The following is a 23,501-nucleotide window of genomic DNA, read 5'->3' as shown; positions in this document are numbered from 1 at the left end:
TTAAGAGTCATAACCCAATTTATTTAAACTTAAACCAAAATCTAAGTCAAAACTATTGTTTTTAAGGGTTAGGCCTCAAAACTCAAAATTTTACCGAGAATATAGTCATCGTCACCCTAATTCGAGTGTATATTTGAATATCTGGTACAAATTTGACATTACTCAAGTAGAAAAACCTATAAAAGAAAAAAAATTCAAAACTTGAAAATCAACAACTTAAGACTTCAATATTATATGATTGAAAAGCCCAAAATTGGTTGGAGAAGAAAGACAACTAATATTAGGTCTTAGTAAAGAGGGCTCCCAAATTTCTTTAAATTAGATTAGACAAAATTATACAATAACTTACATATATATTCATAAATTTGTTATATTTTTTTGTTTAGAAAGTGTTTCCAAATGGGCATATATTATTGTTCTATCATATTGAAAATGATTTTGTGTTGTTTTGTAATGATGTAAATTAGATAATAATCTTCACCCATTACATTTAGATAGTTCAAAATTGGAAATGGCTATAATCCTCAAACACAAAATCCAAAGAATAAGAAAACATACCAGTAGATTGCCAATTGAAGACACTTCCATTTATGATTCTAGCCAAAAGCCACCATGTAAAGAGAAATTCAGTTTCATTTCAGCCAAGAACTTTTCAATCAATTCGATGAAGCCAAATAAGAACTCAATAGATTGTCATTATCCGAATAAGGAAGCACAAATTTTTTCATGAAATTGGTTTTCGTCAAGGAGCAAACAGTTATCAAAGCATATTTCTCATGAATCAAATTCATGTTCTTCAAAGCTTTCAGCATCTGCAACCGAGGTTTTAATCTCTTTTCAAGACTAAACATTAACAAAAAATAGAGTAACGAGCAATCGTAGAAATGTTAGCCTCTCCTGTGCTCAGTAAAAACTTTGTGATCTCTTTGATCTTTGTTTCTGAAACAGCAACCACCTGAGGATTCCTCTTAAGCATTTCAGGGATTTCATCATCTCTAAAACCAAGATCCCTGAAGAGTTTCAATTTGCTATCCCATCTATCTTTAGACATAAAACCAATGGTTCTAATTGTTGGAAGAAGGATATGAACACTCCTACTGATACCTAAATCTTCAGCCTTCTTAACAAATTCCATCATCTTCTCTGTTCGAACAGTGAAGTTCCTTGGATACTTTGAAATAGAATTCCTCATCTGCTCTAAATTCCCTCCGAAACTCTGTAATAATTTGATGTTAGGTATCAAATTCTTCTCCAAAGAAACTGCAGGAAACCTACCAACTTTCAGGAAATTGTAAACTTTAGAATCAGAACCTAAAATCTCCTTCAATTTAACAATTGTAGATGTGAGATGATCGGTGCTACGAGTCAAAATCCAATGATCAAATGCGATAATACCTACTGTTTCTGAGGGGGAGAAACCGGAATCGAGGAATACCTTGATTTTGAGCTCGACGGTTTTGCATTTATCATTGGAGCTAACATGATTTCTTTGTATTGTGAAAAAAAGGATATATAAATATAAATAGATTTTACAAAATGGTTCAATGTTATCATTTAAAACAAATGTATTTGCAAGGTTTTAAAATACAGTTGTTAACGGACTGAAAATTCCCAATTCGGGAATGGTTAATCGACTACACTGATCTGGACCTAAATTTCAATATTTTTTCTCAGTGTGGGCGAAATTGACAACCTAGTTGGCAGCTCACCGACGGTGATGACCTAGTAACTCCTATCTCCTGACTTTCACCAAAAGTTCTCCAAACGCGCGCAAGTGTGTCCGCACCCCCTGAGTAGACGAGAAAGAAAGGATTTCTCTCCGCAAACCCCCAGGTTCCAGACCGCACAAATTTTGTTCGCCCTACACCAAGGTTCGAGCTCCAACACGGGCTTCGACTTTTGTGCAGTTGTTAGCTCTCTGACTGACCCGAAGACAGTTTCTCCTAACAAAACTCAGTCTGACCAGCAAAAATTCGCCAAATAATTGAAATGGTTTCCAGAACCTTACTTTGTTAGGAAATAAAGAACGAACTAGATTAAAAAAATAAGAAAGTTTTTAAACCTTGGACTCACTTAAGAATTTGTATTGATTTGATTAAACAAAGCATCCTCAAAATCAAAGAAATTGGTGACTAGTAATAGGGGAATCAAGTCATAAATATATTACAATTTTATAGATTTACCAGTGTTCGGGACATAATACAATTATTATCCTATCAAATTCCTGATCACTCGATAACAAATAAATATAAATTATAACAATATAAAAGAAAACTATCTGACTCCTCAAAAACAAAAAAATCGAAAACATCCTTACATCAAAAAGTAAGAAAACGACGCCATCGTAGACAACTAACCAGTCAATGAAGAGACATGATCGTAGATTTTGAATCGCTCCTTTAGTAATCAACAATTCAAGCATTTTCAACTCATTAGGTTTGCTAAGGTGCAAAGAATTTTGCCTAAAATACAATAAACATCTCAAATTCAATTCTCGTAGGAATTTCTTATCCCGATTCCATAGTGTCTCAATAAGATCCTTCATTTCAGCATTGTATAAATAAACTTTAAATTCTTTGACAAGAATACAAAACTATAACTCAATAAAGATACCATTATCAGAATAAGGAAGAACAAATTTATTCATGAAGTTAACATTGGTCAACTTGAAAACAGTTACCAGATTAGGTTTCTCATGAAGCAAATGCTTCTTCTTCAAAGCTTCAATGACCTGCAATCGCGGTTTCAATCTCTTCTCCAGACTATACATTAACAGCAAAGGGCATCGAGCAATGGCAGATATATCAGTATCACCGGTACTAACTATAAAATTAGCCATTACCTTGATCTTCCTCTCTGAAACACTAAATACCTGAGGCATTCTCCTAGCCATTTGAGAAATATCATCTTCTCTAAGACCCAAACCCTTGAATACCTTCAATTTTCTCTCCCAATTACCCTTTGAGATACAACTTAGGGTTCCAATTGTGGGAATAAGCATATTGCAGGTCCTACTAATACCTAATTCACCTGCCTTGTTAACAAGCTCCATCATTCTTTCTGTCCGGAGAAAGAAGCTGCTTGGATTTCGAGACATGTATCTACCAATCTGCTCTGATTTTAATCCAAAACTATGTAATAATTTGATGTTAGGTATCAGATTCTTCTCCAATGAAGTGGAGGGAAACCGTCCTGCTTTCAAGAAGTTGTACACTTTAGCACCAGATCCAAGAATTTCCTTCAGTTTGGAAATTGTGGAAGAAAGATGATCGGTGCTGCGATGTACAACATAAGGATCAATAACGAAAATATCTGTAGTTTCAGCGGGAGAGAAACCGGAATCGAGGAAAACCTTGATTTTGGGCGCGACGGTTTTGTGAGGGTTTGCGGATACAATGCTAGGGTTCCGGCTGAAGATTCGCTCTACATCAGTGTGAGAGAATCCGTTGTTTTTCAAAACTGAGATGATTGAGTCGCAATTATCGGGATCTATTGAACGGAAAATGGTGGAGAACTTCGTCGCGACCTCCGTGGAGAAATTGTGATGCGTGTTTAAGTATTCGGCGGAGATAACACGGTTGTTGCCGGAGGAAGAGGAGGAGAAGTTTCTGAGAGAGAAGAAAATGGAATGACTCATACAATTTCTAGGAGAGTGAGAGACGATTGTTCTGTAGATATACGAAGTCATTCCTCACGAACTTCTGGTTTGCAAATGTGTCACAGTGAGAGAGATTGTGAAGTCTTTCCTGACGCAAATTTGGATGTTCTCGCGACGGCAACGGAGACAGCGACGGAAACAGAGACAGCGACGGCGAGAGAGATTATGAAGTCTTGCCTGAGCCCTAATCTGAGGTTCTCCACGACGGCGACGGCGAAACCAACGGAATCTCAAAACTGTCAATGGCCAAGTAGAGAACGCAAATTAGGGTTTTAAAAGATAAATATTTGTTTTGTCCCTCAACTTAAATGAATGTTACCATTTTTATTATGATAAGTGAAAAAAAAATAAGAATTTGTTTTTAATTTTTTAATCCTTCTATCTCCATTCTCTCCAAATCCATTTTGATTTCTAGGTATGAAAAGTTCGTTTCTTTCTTCTGTGACTTCGACTTTTTCTTCCTTCTTCCTTCCGTGACTTTAAACTTGGGCGATTTGTTCTTCGTTTCTTTCGCGACTTCGGACTTCGGTAATTTCTTCTTTCTTTCGAGCTTCGAAAATGGTAAATTCTAAAATCAATGACAAACAACAATGTTAGCGAACAACTAAAACCTTAAATCGTTACTTTTACTTTTTTGGAGAATCAGTTTCCTTCAACTATATTCAATTCCAACACTTAAGATGAGAATCAGTTCCCGAACATGATCATCATGTAGTTAGGGTTTTCTCAAACATGTTAATGTTTAAGAACTTGATTTAATATTTAGAAACTGTTTTGATTTCTTTTTCTAGCTTTTGTATCTGAGTTAGGAGATTTGAGGTCATGATATAGTAAATACTTAAAGTAATGGAAATTCAGAAATTGAATGTTTAACTGAATTATGTTTGGAGAAGATGATACCTCATTTTTATAAATGGTACTTTCAGACAATGAATCATAAGATATTTGAGTTTTGTAAGGAGGACAATTTCGTTTATTTCGCGATTTCAGATGAGTCTATTGGTAATTGAGGTGTTTATAAGTGACCATGTTATTCATAGGTTGATTATTTTTTTGGATAAGGCTGCAACCATGTTATTCATAGGTTGATTATTCAAATGATTGTTATTCATAGGTTTATTATTCATAGGTTGATAGTTTCATAGGCTACTTAAAATCTTTCCGAACATGACCATGTTCGGGACCATTTCTTTCCGAACATTATCATGTTCAAGGCCCCATTTCTTTCCGAACATTGTCATGTTCGGGACTATTTCGTTGAAATTTTATGATAGTTTTCATTGCTAATATCATTTGGCTTTAATTGATAATATCCTGCTTAATTTTTATAAAGTATATAAAAGGAATCGTCGTCGACCCTCGATAGCAGATTTGTCATTACTGGTCAATATTGTTACAGCTCTAGCTCCCATCGCACTCTTTGTTCCCTCATCTCCAACTTCCACCTCACACTCCGTTCCATCATCTCCAACTTCTACCTCACACTTTGTTCCCTCATCTACAAATCTCTCACCTCCTACCTCCCAAGAAAATCTGAACACAATATTTTTTGACTAGGACCTCGTCAAATAACCTTTTCAAACTAATAAAATAATTGACAAAAGAACAAAAAGAGGTCGTGCAAGCCATAGACTTCGGAGGGCTTCTTACACTTGGCCTTTCAAAATGTTCGGGCGAAATCTCTCGACGCCTCGTTAGGTCATTCAACTGCGTTAATTGTACGATCAAACTACGAAATGACGAGAAAGTCAAAATTGAGGAAGATGTTGTTCAATGCGTACTGGGCATCCCTAAAGGGGGAATTAAAATTGTTGAGTCTATTGGAAACGATATAGAGTCCCCTAAATATGATGAACAATTGAGGGACTGAAGGAGACAATGAGGAATGAAACAAAATAGTTTCGGTCCTAGAGCAACTACAATGCCAAATATGATTATAAACAGCATAGAAACTGCCAATAATTTTAAGATGGACTTTGTAGTCTATGTGTCAATATATTTCTCTATACCTCACATAATCAACAGTGCATGTATACTTTTACATGCTTAAAACATACATTCCAAAGCATCTTTAAATTATGTACACTTCTCTTACCCAAATTTTGTACATGCATGTTTAAAATTTTGAAATTTTTATTTAATGTCAATAATATCCGAAACTTCAATTGTTGCCAATTCGCAGTGAAAGGCTTAGTTGAAATCTGCCAACAGTGAAAGAAGAATGAATGTCATCATTATTTGGACTGCAGACATTTCTCATTGTAAATAATTTTTTTTAGTACTTTAATTCAGTAGTTTATTTAAATGTCAATTAAATATTCTAACATATTGTTTATTATTTTAGTTGTTCACATGGATATGATTGCGGACCTTGAACTCCAACTGCCTTATAAACAACAATTTCTGGTATTGTTATGTTAGAATGACAATAGGCTGAGAATTATGATTTAGATGGAAATGGAACGAGGATGATTCAGATATGGAAGGGATGTTGGACGCCTTCCACTTTCAAGCACCCACCAGGATGAGCCTGAGACTGTAGCAGATGAGGTGCGAGATCGGGTGGAAAATGAGGTTCTAGAAGATGAGGTGGAAGATCAACTGGCAAAGCATATGACAGATCTTCTAACAGATCAGGTGCAAATCATGTGACAGATAATATGGAATGAGGCTCAAATTGGAGAGGATGAGCATCAGGTATTAACATGTTCCATCGTTAAAAATGCGTTAGATACTATTGCTAGATTTGCACATAACATGGATAGATCTACACAAAATTTAGCAAAAGCAACACAAGTGTTGACAGATATAACAACATCATCACAACAACAAAAACTCAACTCATCTGTCACATTTGAATCCTCCATCCATGTCTTGTACGAGACTGTGGACATAAATCAATTTATGAGGGATGTTATTCACAATTATTTCACAAAGGCACCCTTGTAGAAGAACCTCAACCCATAGAGGTACGAGTTGAAACACTATCCCAAGTGGTGGAGGATGCAGCTGTTGCCACAGATCATCAACCAGTAGATGTTCGAGTTGAAACACCACCCAAAGTGGTGGTCAATTCGAAGTGGTGAAGTGTAAGAGGAAACTTATACTTGAATCATCACCACCCGAAGATGACTTATAGAGAATACAATAGTCGATTAAGAAAATTCGGACAAAATCTCAACCCACAAAGGTTACAAAAGAAGCCTCGCTCCTGCTTAGAACATAGCCTAAGAGAAAGTTAATGATTAAAAATCGGTCAATAGTTCGAGTTGAAACACCACCATTTCTGGTTGTAAAAGTATAACCTCAACCATAGAAGTTGCAATAGTAGCCCCACTCCTGTGTAGAACATAATTTGAGAGAATTAAAAAACTTGGGACGTCTCTTTGCTCTCCTTACATGACATTAGTTAGGAAGAATTTATCCCATGTTTTCGATTTTTCCAGAATTTCTGAATTTGATCAACATGTTGCAGACTTAATTTTTGCATATTCTAACGTAAGGTAACATCTTTAGAACTCTTCATAGTCATTATAATGTTTTATTAACTCTTATTATGATGTGTTTTCTTCATTTGTCTTTGCGGTGAAGTTTATTCCAGAGTAACTAAGTCACGCTGAACAGAGGACACATGCTTTCACTGAAAAGTGAAACTTATTTGGACTCTGGAATAATTTATGCCTGGAGCCAATTGGTCAATCACGGCACAAAGAAGAAAACTCCCAACAAGATCCGAAAATTTTGTTTCTCTTATTTTACATATGTAAGTTTTTTTATACGATTATTATATATATATATATATTTTTAATATGATGTTCATTTGTAGAGTACACATCCTTGTGGTGTTTAATGTTTTGGTAATATAATTAAAGATGAAATAAAATTATTTCATTTATCATTTGAAGACTTAAAAATGCTGACCTTGTAAGTAACCTCTCCAATATTTTAGAACATTCTCAATTTTTTAACTACCTAACAATCTGATATCTTAATAAAATGGTCTTGTTTTGCAGATTATATTCCCTATTTTATAACATGGTCATTATTATGTGTACTACATCAACAATAAAAAAAAAAAATCCAATTACTTGTCACCTACCATTGCCTGAAGATTTACGGTGGGAGAAAAAATATGGTACATCTAAGGCCTTAGTAATAAGCTGAATTTATCTATCTAAAAGTGTTTATATTTCATATTTATGTTTATATTTTTTCTTTCCTTGGGGTAAAACAGAAAAATGCATTTGTTGAATTTATGAAGACCGTTGACTCAGGAATCGCCACTTCAATTGCTGACTTCGAATTCAATATTATGAAATTTCCTTGGCAAGATTGTGATAATAAAACAAATTATGGAATTTACTTCATTTGGAAAATGGACACATTTAAAGGAGAAGAAAAAAGATCGCTTCATATTAACAACGATGAAAATATAAGTTATACAGTTTTAACATTGTTTGAGAATCATCTATATACTAACTTGCTTAAACATGTATTTTTGAAGTTCAAAGCAGTAATTGAGTCGATGAGGATAAAATATGGTTCGTCGATCATGAGGTCAGAAGTGAACAATGTCCAATACTTGAAAAATTAAAGAGAGTTGTTACATTGTTAGAAAATGTAAATTAATACCATTTGTAATATTGTAACATTGTTTGATTGCTACATTATATATGAAATAAATTTTAAATTAATACCATTTGTTTATATTGAAAATTACTTAGAATGTTTGGTTGGTTAATACATTATATTGAAAATAGTCCATATTCTGGAGAAATGGTCACGAACATGTCCATGTTCGGGAGAACATGGTCCTGAACATTCTTATGTTCAGAAAGAAATGGTCCCGGACATGGTCATATTCGAGAAGAAATGGTCCCAAACATGATCATGTTCGGGAAGAAATGGTCTCGAACATGATTATGTTCGGGAAAAAATGGTGTTCTTTTTTTTAAAAAATTAGGGTTCCATTGATTAAGATTGATGAGCTTGCCTCTCCATAAAAAGAAGTCCAAAATAACAAAACTCAATAATATATATTCTCAATTGTCTTTTTTATGACATCTTATCTTTTTCTTATTTTCTAACAATTAGATAATAATATCAAATGAAAACTCAAACATAAAAGAAAGATAAATGTAAATGAAAACTCAAACATAAAAGAAAGATAAAGATAAATGAAAACTCAAACATAAAAAAAAATGGCCCCGAACATTATCACAAAGGTAAGTAACAAATTGTTGTTAACAACAAGGGAAGAAAGAAAGAATTTAGAAAGTTTGTTACAATGAAAGAACAAATATCTTTTGACTGAAAAAATAAATCACAAAGCTCCTGATGCACGAAAAAAAAAAATAGAGATTATGCTCAACAAAGAGTGAATGCAACAAACAACTGTCCAATTGAATGTACACTAATTTAAGGATTGAAATTATTAAAGAACGAAGAGTATGAAAATATAGTAAATTAGTCAGTTGAAACAATGAAGGAACTCATGAAGTCCCTTAATATACTACGTTTAAGTGAAATTTGTGTATATTTTCAACCCAAATTAACGGTTTATAACATTTTAAAAATATTTTAAATATTTATGTCGTAAATTTAAACAAAAATAAATATATAAAGATCAATTTTAAATAAAAAATATATAAAGAACCATTTAAAAAAGATATGTACATATATTTCCAACTTAATTAATATGTATGAAATATTAACCACTTTCTAATTATTTCAAATAAATTCATTTACAAATAAGATTTTTGACCAAATATATAAATATAATATTTTAAAAAACCTAATAGTTAGATGGGAGTGATAAATGAAGTCCCAGCTGCCTTGCTCTTTGGTTAGTGGTGATGGTTAGAAATTACTCGGTACTTACTAGTCCACTAGGATTTTAATGTTTTTTTCTTTCAATTAAAAGAGTTGACTTTACATTTAATTTATTAATATATATTAAAAATAAATACTTATATGTGACCATGAATAGAGAGAGATGTGTTATAATAATAATCTTATTAGAGCCATACATCTTTAAATTATTTTGTTAAAATATTTTTTAATATAAACAAAATCTTATTTTTAACTATTAGAATATAAACATCCCTCTAATTAAGTGACTATCATAACCCTAAAAGGGAAATCTTTGACTGTAATAATATTTATTTGTAAACACATGTAATTGGATAGAAATTAAATTTGAACAAAAAAATGTTGTTATTGTTAATATGTCTATATTATATATAAAGTGTATTTCAGAATATTATTTTATTTAAATTAGTGTTCGAACAATATATTTTTAAAAAATATTTAAAAAAATATATAAAAAAAATCATTTGGATGTTTCCAAAGAAAACTATGTATGATGTTTATATATCTTATTTCTAAATTTATTTTGTTTGCAATATAGTTGAGAAATGAAAAGCTTTAACAGATATATCTTTTATTGGTACTTAAATATTCAATGGTCAATGATACAAAAGGGGAACGGTTGGTACAAACTTACATTTTGTCATTGAAGATCTAATTTTGAATATGAATTATTGATATCCCAAGAGTTTAAGACTCGTTTCGTTTTGCTTCTAGTATTATAATAGGCGAATTTACGACTCAGATGGGTTTTAGTTCACCCATAAAAAAAATAAAAACGTTTAATTTACCGTGTAAACGTAATATTATTCTATAATTTTCTAATTTTTTTAATTTAATTCATTATTTTTTAATTAAAAAATAAATAAAATTCACATTCTTTCAATCATCTCCTCCATAAATTATTATTTTCTTTGAGCTCATCCAATTTATTTTTTTCTAAACTCATACTGACAATAATTTATGGATTCGTTCGCAAAATTATATAATTTGTTCACATTATTTATAAAATAATTGAGAATATTTAATTTGAAATAATTTAACTTGTTTGTTGTGAGTTATACATTCAAATTTATATAAAAAAACATAATTATATTACTATGGATATATATCACATGAAAGTTTAATTATTCACTTACAAAACAAACCAGGCATGGACCTACACTATCTAATCTCAAGCTCATCTCCTTTAATATCATGTTTTTTTTTTTTTTTTTTTTTTTTGATAAATAATACTTTTTTGATTTAGTTTAACTTTGAACTAGAAAATATTAAAAACAGTTTATGAATATATCTAGTTAAGTTCAATTTTAAAACATTATTAATTTAATTTAAATCAATATTTGAATGAAATATTTAAAAATAAACAAATTCCAATCAAATTTATCGTCAAAACTCAAACTCATACTCAAATAAACAATTACAATATTGTCTTTTAGTCAATTTATTTAAAAAAGATATATCACATCGTGTTAAAGTAGTTATATGACATTTATTTATGATTATTTAAATATAACATAATTTTTTTTAATGATTAAGTTTTTAAGTTTTGAATAAATATTTTATCTTTAATGGTAACTTTGTTAAATGGTTTCTATGACAAGTATTTTTTCACCTATTTTATTTATTTTAAGGATTTAATTTAAATGTAACAAAATATAAAAAAAATTAAAAATATTATTCAAATTAAAAATTCGAAATAACAAATTCAATCAATTTAGCGTTGAAAAAAGTATTGGAGTGAGAAACAAAATTAGGGTTTACATTAATGTGCTTTTTGCACCTATTAAAAAATTTGTATTTGTGTTTATTTATTTATATATATATATATTAAATAAATCACATGTATATATAAATTAGGATAAATATCACATTTTGAACACATTTGAACGTAGACTTGTTATTGTGAAAATAATAAATCTGATGCTGAATCTTAAAATAGACGTAACAACCAATATTAGGATAAAATATTACATTTTTCCAAGAGAAAATGTTTAAAATTAGGCCTGTTTTGGTGTGAATTAAATTTAAATATTAATGATTCAATATATCATTATAATTAACTAGCATGAATCCGATGAAAATATATATAAAATATTATTTATTTATAAATATTTTAGATAAATTAAGTTTTATTTTAAACTTAATATTAACTTATATTGTATCCCTTCGGCACTCACTTAACCGCTCAATTGACCCTCATCTTGTGACTCATATTTTTTTATATGCAATTTTTATCCCTTCGGCAAATCACTCATCAATCTTAGTCGACCTTAATTATGACTCACACTTTTCATATGACTCCATCTCTCGACAAACCACTCACCAATCTTATTCAACCTTTTTTTACTTCCACTTTAACAAATCAACAACCAATCCCCCAATTGATCACAGACTTCTTATCCAACATCAAACCAACTACTATCCAACATTCATCTCGTGACCTCACACTTTCAAATACTCGTCAAACCAACCATTAATTTCAACCTCACACTCGACAAACCACCCATCACCCGACCTTCATCTTGTGACCTCACACTTTCAAATTCTCGTCAAACTCAACCACTAACCCTCCAATTGACCATCATTTTGTGACTCACACTTTTTCATATGCCTCTATACCTCAATAAACCACTCACCAATCTTAGTCAGCCTCTCTTTTACTCTCACTTCAACAATTCAACAACCAATCCTCAAATTGATCACAAACTCTTATCCAACGTCAAACCAACCAACCATTAACCACCATCCGACATTCATCTCGTGACCTCACACTTTCAAATTCTCGTCAAACCAACCACTAATTCCGACGTCATACTCGACAAACCACCCATCACCCGACTTCCATCTCGTGACCTCACAATTTCAAATGCTCGTCATACCAACCATTAATTCAAACCTCACACTCGACAAACTACCCACCACCCGTCCTCCATCTCGTGACCTCAAACTATCAAATGTTCGTCAAACCAACCACTAATTCCGACGTCACACTCGACAAAGCACCCACCACCCGACCTCCATCTCGTGACCCCTCACAATTTCAAATGCTCGTCATACCAACCACCCAACCTCCATCTCGTGAACTCAGACATTTAAATGTTCGTCAAATCAACCACTAATTCCAACATCACACTTTCAGATGCCTATGATTTGTTTAAAATTTTGCATGTATTGGGATTCGAACCCTGGTCTTCCGTATGAAATGTGTACACTTAAACCGCTAGACCACTTATGATTGTTGAAATAATTTTATTATTTTGTGTATGCATATATATTTTATATTTAATATTTATTATCAATTAGTTAATTTTTATATTAACATAAAAATTATTTATACTCATAAAAAAATATTATATATATATATAATGAGTGAAAAAATGTATGATAAAAGATAAAATGTATTTATATAAAATTAATGATTAAAACTAATATATAATATATATATATATATATATATATATATAAGGTAACCAATAAATATAAAATTATGAATGTAGGTGTATTTATAAAAATTAAAAAAAAATTGTTTATATTTATATATAAATAAAATAAATATAAAAATTATGAAGTTAGATTCATTTATAACCAATATTTTTTTTTTTGTTTATATCTTGAATTAATAATAATATAAATAATGTTTTAGATAATATATGATAATGAAATGTATATTATATATAATATATATAATAATGGAAAAAACAAAATTTAATTAAGAAATAAAAAAGAGGAGAGAAAAAATATTTGATGATATGAATTATATATGGATTAAGGTGGTGCTTGTTGACTTTAAACATTATTATATATATAGATTGTTATTATTAAATATAAAAATAAATATGTTATGTAATATCATATATTTTAATATAACATTATTGATAAAAAAAATATTTTATATTATTAGTCTAAAAAAATATAAATATTTATATGGTAAAAGACAGTAAAAAATACATAATAACTAAATTAAGGGAGAGAAATATATATATATATATATATATATATATATATATATATATATATATATATATATATATATATATATATATATATATATATATATTAGGAAAGAGAAAATAATTAAGATAAATAATTATTAGGAAAGAGAAATTATGAAATAAAGAGAAGGAGAGAGGAGAGAGGAGAGAGCAAATATTTGATGATGTGAATTATATATTAATAACGTAGATTAATGGTGTGCATGTTGATTTAAACATTATTATATATATATATATATATTTTGTTATTATTAAATATAAAAATAAATATGTTATGTAATATTATATATTTTAAAATAAAATTATTGATAAAAAATATTTTATATTATTAATGCAAAAAAATATAAATATTTATATGATAAGAAAGAGTAAAAAATACTTAATAATTAAATTAAGGGAGAGAAATATATATATTAGGAAAGAAATTTATATATATATATATAATTATTTGGAGAGAGAAAATAATTAAGATAAATAATTATTAGAAAAGAGAAATGACCTTATTTTATTTGTTAATGATTGTGGAGAGAGCGTGTGATACACCTCCAACATTTTAAATTAAGCGTTATTAGATATATACGTAGATTAATGGTGTGCATGTTGATTTAAACATCATTATATATATATATATTTTGTTATTATTAAATATAAAAATAAATATGTTATGTAATATTATATATTTTAATATAAAATTATTGATAAAAAATATTTTATATTATTAATGCGAAAAAAATATAAAAATTTATATGGTAAGAAAGAGTAAAAAATACTTAATAATTAAATTAAGGAAGAGAAATATATATATTAGGAAAGAAATTTATATATATATAATTATTTGGAGAGAGAAAATAATTAAGATAAATAATTATTAGGAAAGAGAAATTACCTTATTTTATTTGTTAATGATTGGGGAGAGAGCGTGTGATACACCTCCAACATTTTAAATTAAGCGTTATTAGATATATATAGATATTATTTTAGGAAAACATTTAATACTAAAACATTAATTTAATATTTAAAATTTGTAAGAAATAGAAATGATAATTTATTATTATTAATTAATTTAGTATTTAATTACCAATTAATATTATATATTAAAAAAATTAATACAAAATTGTTCATAAAAATTCAACCAAAAAAATATGTTCTTATGTATTAACCTTTCAATGTAATCTTGAAAGTATAAAGGTAGTTATCAAGTCATTAACATCTTATACTATTTTTTTTATTTATAATTAATACTAAAAAGTTAAGGCAAACCTACATTTTTATGTATTAAAAAAAAAGAATATTAAGAATAATATCTAAATAATAATTTAGAGAATAATGTTAAAATATAGAGAAAAAAATCAATTGATCTTCCCTTGTTAGACTTCATTAAAATTATTAGCTATTAACAAATTTTGTATTGAGTGAAAAATAAAAAATTAATTATATTGGTTAAAAGTTGATTATTATTAAAAAAAAATTGTAGCTTAAATAAAAAATTACATATTTTATATATTTTTCACTTAAAAAGTTTATTATATATATATATATATATATATATATATAATGATGGTTAATTTGAAAAGTGTTCAGATTGTCGGGTCGAGAGCTATGGTTAATTTGGATATATATATGAGAGTAATGGATACTTGAGTCGGATTATCGGTTGACCCGCTCATAAATTTAAAATGGTTAAAAATAAAATTAAAAATGCTATAAGTATATTTCGAACTTGTAACGGCTTGAGAAAACATAAGGGTTTGTCTATGGAGGGAATGTCGGCTTGAGTAACGCAAACATTGGTGAGAAAACCTAAGAGTTTGTCCATGGAGGAAATGTCGTCTTGAGTGACACAAACATTAATGAGAAAACCTAAGGGTTCGTCCATTGATGGAATGTCGACTTGAGTAACACAACCATTGGTAATAAAAAAAACTTAAGGGTTTATGTCTAAAGGTGTAATTGAATGTTTAAGAATGCACCCACGAATTTGGTTATTAAATAATCAAAATCATTATAGATATAAAAATGCTATAGGTATGTTTCGAACTTACAAAGGTTTGAGAAAACCTAAGGGTTTGTCCATGGAGGGAATGTCGGATTGAGTAACGCAAACATTTGTGAGAAAACCTAAGAGTTTGTCCATGAAGGAAATGTAGGCTTGAGTGACACAAGCATTGGTGAGAAAACCTAAGGGTTCGTCCATTGAGACAATGCCGACTTGAGTAACACAACCATTGGTGATAAAAAAATCTAAGGTTTATGTCTAAATGTATAATTGAATGTTTAAGAATACTCTCAAATTTGATTATTAAATAATCAAAAACATTATAGATATAAAAACTTAAATGACTTGATTAGTTGATTTTTTTAATATTCTTATTTTTTCAAATAAGTATATAATAATAAGTAATAGTAGACTCTAGTAGATAATTTATATAATTATTCAAAATCTAACTTACAAAATATATATTCATATACAAAATTATTTCAACAATCATAAGCGGTTTAGCGGTTAAAGTGTTAAAATTTCATATTAAAGATCAGGGTTCGAATCCCTCTAAAAAAAGTAATTATAATATGTTAGTGTGCAAACATTGGTAGATAAAACAAAAGAGAGACTGTTGGCTTGAGAAAACCTAAGGGTTTGTCCATGGAAGGAATGTCGGCCTGAGTAACGCAAACAATAGTGAGAAACTAAGCTTCATCCTTCGAGGGAATGTCGGCTTGAATAACATAAACATTGGTGATAAAAAGAACTTAAAGGTTTATGCCTAAAAATATAATCGAAAGTTTAAAAATGCACCTCAAATTTAGTTATTAAATAATCAAAATCATTATAGATATAAAACTTAAATAAATTGGTTAGTGATTATTTTAATGTTTTTATTTTTTCAAATAATTATATAATTATTCAAAATATAACTTACAAAATATATATATATATATATATATATATATATATATATATATAATTAAAAAATTATTTCAACAATCATAAGTGGTCTAACGATTAAAGTGTTAATATTTCATACTAAAGATTATTTTTCGAATCCTCTAAAAGAAGTAATTATTATATGTGAGTGAGCGAACATTGGTAAATGAAGCAAAAACGGGAATGTTGGCTTGAGAAAACCTATGGGTTTGTCCATGGAGGGAATATCGGCTTGAGTAACGCAAACATTGGTGAGAAAACCTAAGGGTTTGTCTATGGAGGAAATGTCGGCTTGAGTAACACAAATATTGGTGATAAAAAACTAAGGGTTTATGCCTAAATGTGTAATCGAATGTTTAAGATTGCACCCTCGAATTTGGTTATTAAATAATCAAAATCATTATAAATATAAAAAATATAAAACTTAAATTAATTAGTTAGATGATTTTTTTAATATTCTTATTTTTTTAAATAAGTATTTAATAATAAGTAATATTAGTAAGGATGACAGTTTGAAACCGCCCCACGAAAACTGAACTGAATTGTCTCGTTTGGGATGGTTTTTCCCCGAAATCGAATGAGGATGGGACGGGGATGATATTTGTGTCTCCCGCTCCGTCCCGCCCCGATCTCACCTCAATTATGCCCCAAACACTATAAAACATAATTAAATATATTAAATTATCACTATATTTATTTATTCATTATATTTTATAAGAGTTGTAAATTTATTTTTTATAATAATATAAAATTTCAAAATATCACAATATATTATATTAAAAAATTCGTTTATATAATATTATTTTATAATTATTTTATTTTTAAATATTTTAACAACAGTGCCCTGCGGGGATTCCCCGAAACCAAAAAAATTGAATAGGGCAGGGAGGGTATTAAAGAAATCTCCGAAATAAAAACGGGGCGAGGATAGTAAATGCATTCTCCGCCCCGAACCGCCCCATTGCCATCCCTAAATATTAGACCTAGTAGAACTTTATATTTGATTGGTAATTTGATCCAAAATTTAGTGTTTGAAGATTTATTTTCTCGAAACTATTTTTATTTTCACCTAATGAATGTTTTCAATGTATATGATTTTAGGTAGGTTTAAAAAAATAACAAAACACTTTTAAATAAAACGAGTGGATAAATGTAAGTTTTGTCATATTTTTTAATAATTAGATAAAAAAATATTGAGTTAAATTATAAAGTCAAAACAATTTTAAATAAAATGAGTGGAGAAATGTAAGTTTTGTCATATTTTTTTAATAATTAGATAAAAAAATATTGAGTTAAATTATAAAGTCACATTTTTAACGTAATTTTTTTCTTAACTGCATGCTAATTTAATATAATCTTTCATATAATTTTTTTTTAACTAGTTACCCTTTATAACTTGTCATTTTTTAAAGATATTGTAATAAAATACTATTTTCAATGTTATTTTACTTAGAAAATAAATAAATCAAAAGGTTCAATTTCCACTCAAGCTCTTTGAATGGAAGAAAAGGATAATGACGGTAAGATATATGATAGTTATTTATAATTTTTCTTAATCTTATCTAAAAGTATAATGGAGCTTATATAAAATAATAATATTTTCATTTAAAGTTAAAGTGGAATTAAGTTTAAATAAAAAAACTATTATTATTATTATTATTTTTTCAATATATAAAATTAATGTATATTTCAAAATTATATCTTATCTAAACTAGTATTGAATTTTTTTTATTGAATATGGCTAGATTGTGTGGAGTTGGGTTGTCCAATTTTTTTAAAATTTATTTTTTTATAATAATTTATTTAAATAAAATAATATTTAAAAAAATATATTTTAATTATATATATTAATAAATTTAATAACATTTATCTTAATCAAACTCAATTCTATTTAAAATATTTAACAAGAGACCCATATTTTAATTCATTTTTATTTAAAACTTGAATTAATATTAAATAAATAAATAAATAAAAAATTTATAATTATAATATTTATAATTTATATAATTTAAATTAAAATGAGAATAAATTTTAAATAGAAATGATCAGAGAAAATAATTTGAGAGAGAGAACTAGCACAAGCAAATTTGATTATCGCTAAAAAAAAATAAAAAAAAAATATATATATATATAGAGAGAAATGATTAGGTGAGGGAATTTGGTGAGGAAATGACGTGGCATAATCTTATTCGCTGAAAAAATCAAATAATTTCTCTCTTTTCTCTCTCACTTTTACATTTTCCAACCAATGAAGGTGATGCCACGTCATTCCCTCACCAAATTCCCTCACTAAATTCCCTCACTCTATCCCTCTATATAAAAATAAATTTTTAACCTTTTATCATTTTCCACTTATTAGAATCTTAAATTATTATTTTTTTAATAAAAATGAGAGTTTTGAAAATAGGTTAATACTTTTGGCGTAAATAAAGGATCATCCTTCCACCTACCCCTGCTGCTGCCACCGCCACCACCCTACGGCCACACCAACACCCGTCTCCGTCTTCTTACCTAAACCATCTCCTATAAAACCCTCAATCCATCCTCTCTCTTCATCTATAACCATTACTCCTTTCTTACCGCTCATTGTCTGAAAAAAAACCTTTCTTTTTCCTTCAATGGCGGCTACAACCAGTCTCATTTCTTCCAAATCCTTGATTCAATCTCATTACATCTCCCCATCTTCTCTACAATCAAAACAATCTTCTCTCATCGCCGCACCCATCAGATCCATCAGATCCATTCAACCCATTTTCGCCCTTCATTCTCCAGACCCTTCTAAAAATCCCATCATTTCCGAGAAACCGACTAAACCCACATCGACGACCGCGGCATCAGCTGTTTCGTCCACTACGGTTCCGGCGCCGACTAAAACAGACGCCGTTACTGGAAAGTGGATCGTCGATAGTTGGAGGAGTAAGAATGCTTTGCAGCAGCCGGAATACCCGAATCTGGAGGAACTTGAATCGGTTCTCAAGACAATCGAGGCTTTCCCGCCTATTGTATTCTCTGGAGAGGCTAGGAATTTGGAGGAGAAGTTAGCGGATGCGGCTATGGGTAATGCTTTTCTTCTTCAAGGTGGGGATTGTGCTGAAAGCTTCAAAGAGTTTCATGCGAACAACATCCGTGATACTTTCAGAATTCTATTGCAGATGGGTGCTGTTCTGACCTTCGGCGGTCAAATGCCGGTTATTAAGGTATGTAATCAATCCTTGATTCAATCGTTTACATTGGTTTTTGAAATCTTTGGAGCGACTGCATTCATCTCTGTTCTAATTAGGTCGGTCGGATGGCTGGTCAATTCGCAAAACCAAGATCGGATGCTTTCGAGGAGAAAGATGGTGTCAAGCTGCCGAGTTACAGAGGGGATAACATCAATGGTGATACATTCGATGAGAAATCGAGAATTCCCGACCCACAAAGGATGATCAGAGCTTATTGCCAATCTGCGGCTACTCTCAATCTCTTGAGGGCTTTTGCAACTGGAGGTTATGCAGCTATGCAACGTGTTACTCAGTGGAATTTGGATTTCACAGAGCACAGTGAACAGGGTGACAGGTCAGAATCTTAATCCTCTGTTTTAGGTTTTTTCTTTTTGGGAAAACATTAGAATTCGATTTGAAATAAACCGAATTAGTATAGTCTGTTTTAGGTTATCGTGAACAAGGACTGTCGAAATTCATCTCATTTGTTTGTATGTTAATTGGGTAAATTAGGTATCGCGAATTGGCTAATCGGGTTGATGAAGCTTTAGGATTCATGGCTGCAGCCGGTTTGACAATGGATCATCCAGTTATGAGAACAACTGATTTCTGGACATCCCATGAATGTTTACTGCTTCCTTATGAACAGGCATTGACTCGGCTTGATTCGACTTCTGGCCTATACTATGATTGCTCTGCTCATTTCATATGGGTGGGTGAAAGAACTCGTCAATTGGATGGAGCCCATGTTGAGTTCTTGAGAGGAGTTGCTAATCCTCTTGGAATTAAGGTAAAATCTAATTGATTCTTTGTTGATGTTTGTCTTTGGTTTAGGATTTGATCAGTTCATTTTGATGTGTATTAACAGGTGAGTGACAAGATGAATCCTACTGATCTAGTGAAACTTATTGAGATATTGAACCCTGGAAATAAAGCGGGTAGAATCACAGTTATCGCGAGAATGGGTGCTGAAAATATGAGGGTGAAGCTTCCTCATCTTATTCGGGCGGTTAGAAGGGCAGGTCTAATCGTGACATGGGTCAGCGATCCGATGCATGGTAACACCATTAAGGCTCCTTGTGGTCTCAAAACTCGCCCATTCGATTCAATTCGGGTAAGAAAGAAACACATTTCAATCTTGATTAGTTTATAATACTAGAGTTTAATGTGGTTGGTGAGGATTGAATAATAATTGGCATATATTTGTGGGTTTGGTAGGGACTTGACTTAGCCAAAGTGAAACTAACTAATATTAAGTCATTGACTCTCATAGTGGAAGACCATAAAATCTCATTATCATCATTTTCTTAGTGGTTGATGTGGGTCCTATAACATATATATTACCTTTGAAAATACTATTTTATCAATTTTTATTTTATTTTTTCATCTTGATGTGGATTTAGATGAAATTTTGTTTGGAAACCATATATTTCCATCATGATTTCTTGGTGGTTGATGTTGGTCCTATTACCTATAACACATATATATATATATACCTTTGAAAGTACTATTTGGTTGTATTATTTATTTGGGCGTGAATTTAGATGAAATTTTGTTTGGAAATCATAAATTTCCATTACTATTTGTTGGTGGTTGATGTGGGTCATATAACATATATTTGAAAATATTATTTCATCAATTTTATTTATTTGGGGGTTGATTTATATGAGATTTTGATTGTTGATCGATATTTTCCTTGAGTGGTTGTTGTGGGTCCCTATATCCAATATGTTTTTATTTGAAAATACTATTTCATTTGTTTGCAAACCATATAGTCACCATTTTCTTGGTGGTTGATATGGATCCTATAATATATATTTTGTAATGATAGGAAGCTAGCACGAATCTCATAGCTATGTTTCTAAACTTCAATTGAAGGAACTTCAATTTAAGGCGTTATCAGTGAAAATCAAATATGAGAATATTGTTTTATCATTTTTTATATCTGGATGTGCATTAAGATGAGTTTTGTTTGGGAACAAATGAAATCCCATTTACCATTTTATTGGGTTTCATCATTTTTTCTTATTTGGACATGGATTCAGATGAAATTTTGTTGGAAAACATAAATACATACTTTCTTTCATCATTTTGTTTTTGTATATGATTGTGAATTCAGATGAATTTATAATTAAATGAATTTATAGTTTGTATTTTTGTCCATTTGAACTTTCTTGTGGATAAATGTTGTCTAAAGTTGGGTTTGTTCTTTTCGTGGCAGGCTGAAGTGAAAGCTTTCTTCGACGTGCATGATCAAGAAGGCAGCCACCCTGGAGGAGTCCATCTCGAGATGACTGGCCAGAACGTGACTGAGTGCATTGGAGGGTCAAGAACAGTTACTTTCGACGATCTTAGCTCCCGTTACCACACCCACTGCGATCCAAGATTGAACGCTTCTCAATCCTTGGAGCTTGCCTTCATCATTGCTGAGCGGCTTGGAAAGAGGCGGTTGGCTTTCAAGAACCAACCAGCTAATTAAGGTGTTCAGTGGCTCCAAGCTCTCGCCTTTTAGAAACGAGTCTAATCGTTTATCTATTCTTTTTTTCTCATGGTTTAAATTACAAAGACTGATAATATCGTTTGTATGGTTTTGAAACATGTTGAGATTTGGGTAAAAATTGAATTGGTCTTATATTTCAATTTTAATAACATAAATTGTTTGATTCTCAGAAGGAGACAATTGTCTTAATTAATTCTGATCTTAAGTTTAAAGGCATGAATATTCCCATTAAGATTATGAAGGGTTAATCTCTAATGTTTTGATTTAGAGAATCCGGACAAGCTCATATAGCACTTCTAAGTGCTTGATTCATTGTTGTCATTTCTCTTTTAACACATTCTATACTCATTTTTTTTTATAGATATTCTCCTAAGTTATAATTAGTTCAAGTGACTAAGAATTTTACCTAAATGAAAGTCATCACATTGAAAAATGTCCTTCTATTATCGATAAATAAGTTAAAGATTTTTTGATAACCAATTCTAAGAAGAATTCAAGAAGAATATATATATCTTAAATTTGATAATAAACATTCAGGGTGTGTTTGATGAGGGGGAATTGGAATTGGAATTGACATTGGAATTCTAATTCCAATTCCATGAGAATTGGCATTGAATTACAATTCAATTCCTATGTTTGGAAAAATGATAGAATTGTAATTCAATTCCAATTCCTATGTTTGGGAAAATGATAGAATTGTAATTCAATTCTAATTCCAATGTTTGTAAAATAAAATATCGGTTCAAAATATTAACTTTTAAAATATGTTTTCACGTTTTGGCACATTTAATACGTTTTTGACATTTTCTCACATTTTCACACGTTTTCACGTTTTCACACGTTTTAACACGTTTTCACATTTTCACACGTTTTCACACGTTTTTCATGTTTTTCACCTGTTTTTCACCTGTTTTTCATACGTTTTTCACGTTTTCACGTTTTTCACACGTTTTTCACGTTTTTCACATTTTCACACGTTTTAACACGTTTTTTACACGTTTTCACACGTTTCACGTTTTTTACACGTTTTAACACGTTTTCATGTTTTTCACACATTTAAACACGTTTTCACACGTTTTCACGTTTTTCACACATATTTCATGTTTTCACACGTTTTTCACGTTTTCACGTTTTTCACACGTTTTTCACGTTTTACATGTTTTTCACGTTTTACACGTTTTTCACGTTTTTCATGTTTTTCACGTTTTTACACGTTTTTTACGTTTTTCACACGTTTTAACAAGTTTTTCACATTTTCACATATCTTTCATGTTTTTACACGTTTTTCACATGTTTTAACACGTTTTCACGTTTTTCACACGTTTTTACACGTTTTAACACGTTTTCACGTTTT

The 23,501-nt window shown here is 30.0% G+C and overlaps 1 protein-coding gene across 1 annotated transcript; it reads left to right on the top strand.

The window, feature by feature from the left end:
• The first annotated feature begins 19,007 nt into the window (after nt 1-19,007).
• On the top strand, nt 19,008-22,287 carry LOC124926269 (phospho-2-dehydro-3-deoxyheptonate aldolase 1, chloroplastic-like). The gene is made up of 5 exons (XM_047466463.1): nt 19,008-19,641; nt 19,725-20,002; nt 20,161-20,437; nt 20,516-20,761; nt 21,869-22,287. The coding sequence occupies exons 1-5, from the start codon at nt 19,063-19,065 to the stop codon at nt 22,124-22,126; spliced, it is 1,638 nt and encodes a 545-aa protein (XP_047322419.1). The 5' UTR covers nt 19,008-19,062; the 3' UTR covers nt 22,127-22,287.
• Nucleotides 22,288-23,501: the final 1,214 nt, after the last annotated feature.

This window comes from Impatiens glandulifera, chromosome 2, assembly GCF_907164915.1.
Source record: "Impatiens glandulifera chromosome 2, dImpGla2.1, whole genome shotgun sequence".
NCBI classification, from domain to species: domain Eukaryota; kingdom Viridiplantae; phylum Streptophyta; class Magnoliopsida; order Ericales; family Balsaminaceae; genus Impatiens; species Impatiens glandulifera.
The sequence above is the reverse complement of the archived record's forward strand: the minus strand, read 5'-3'. Positions and strand labels throughout refer to the sequence as shown.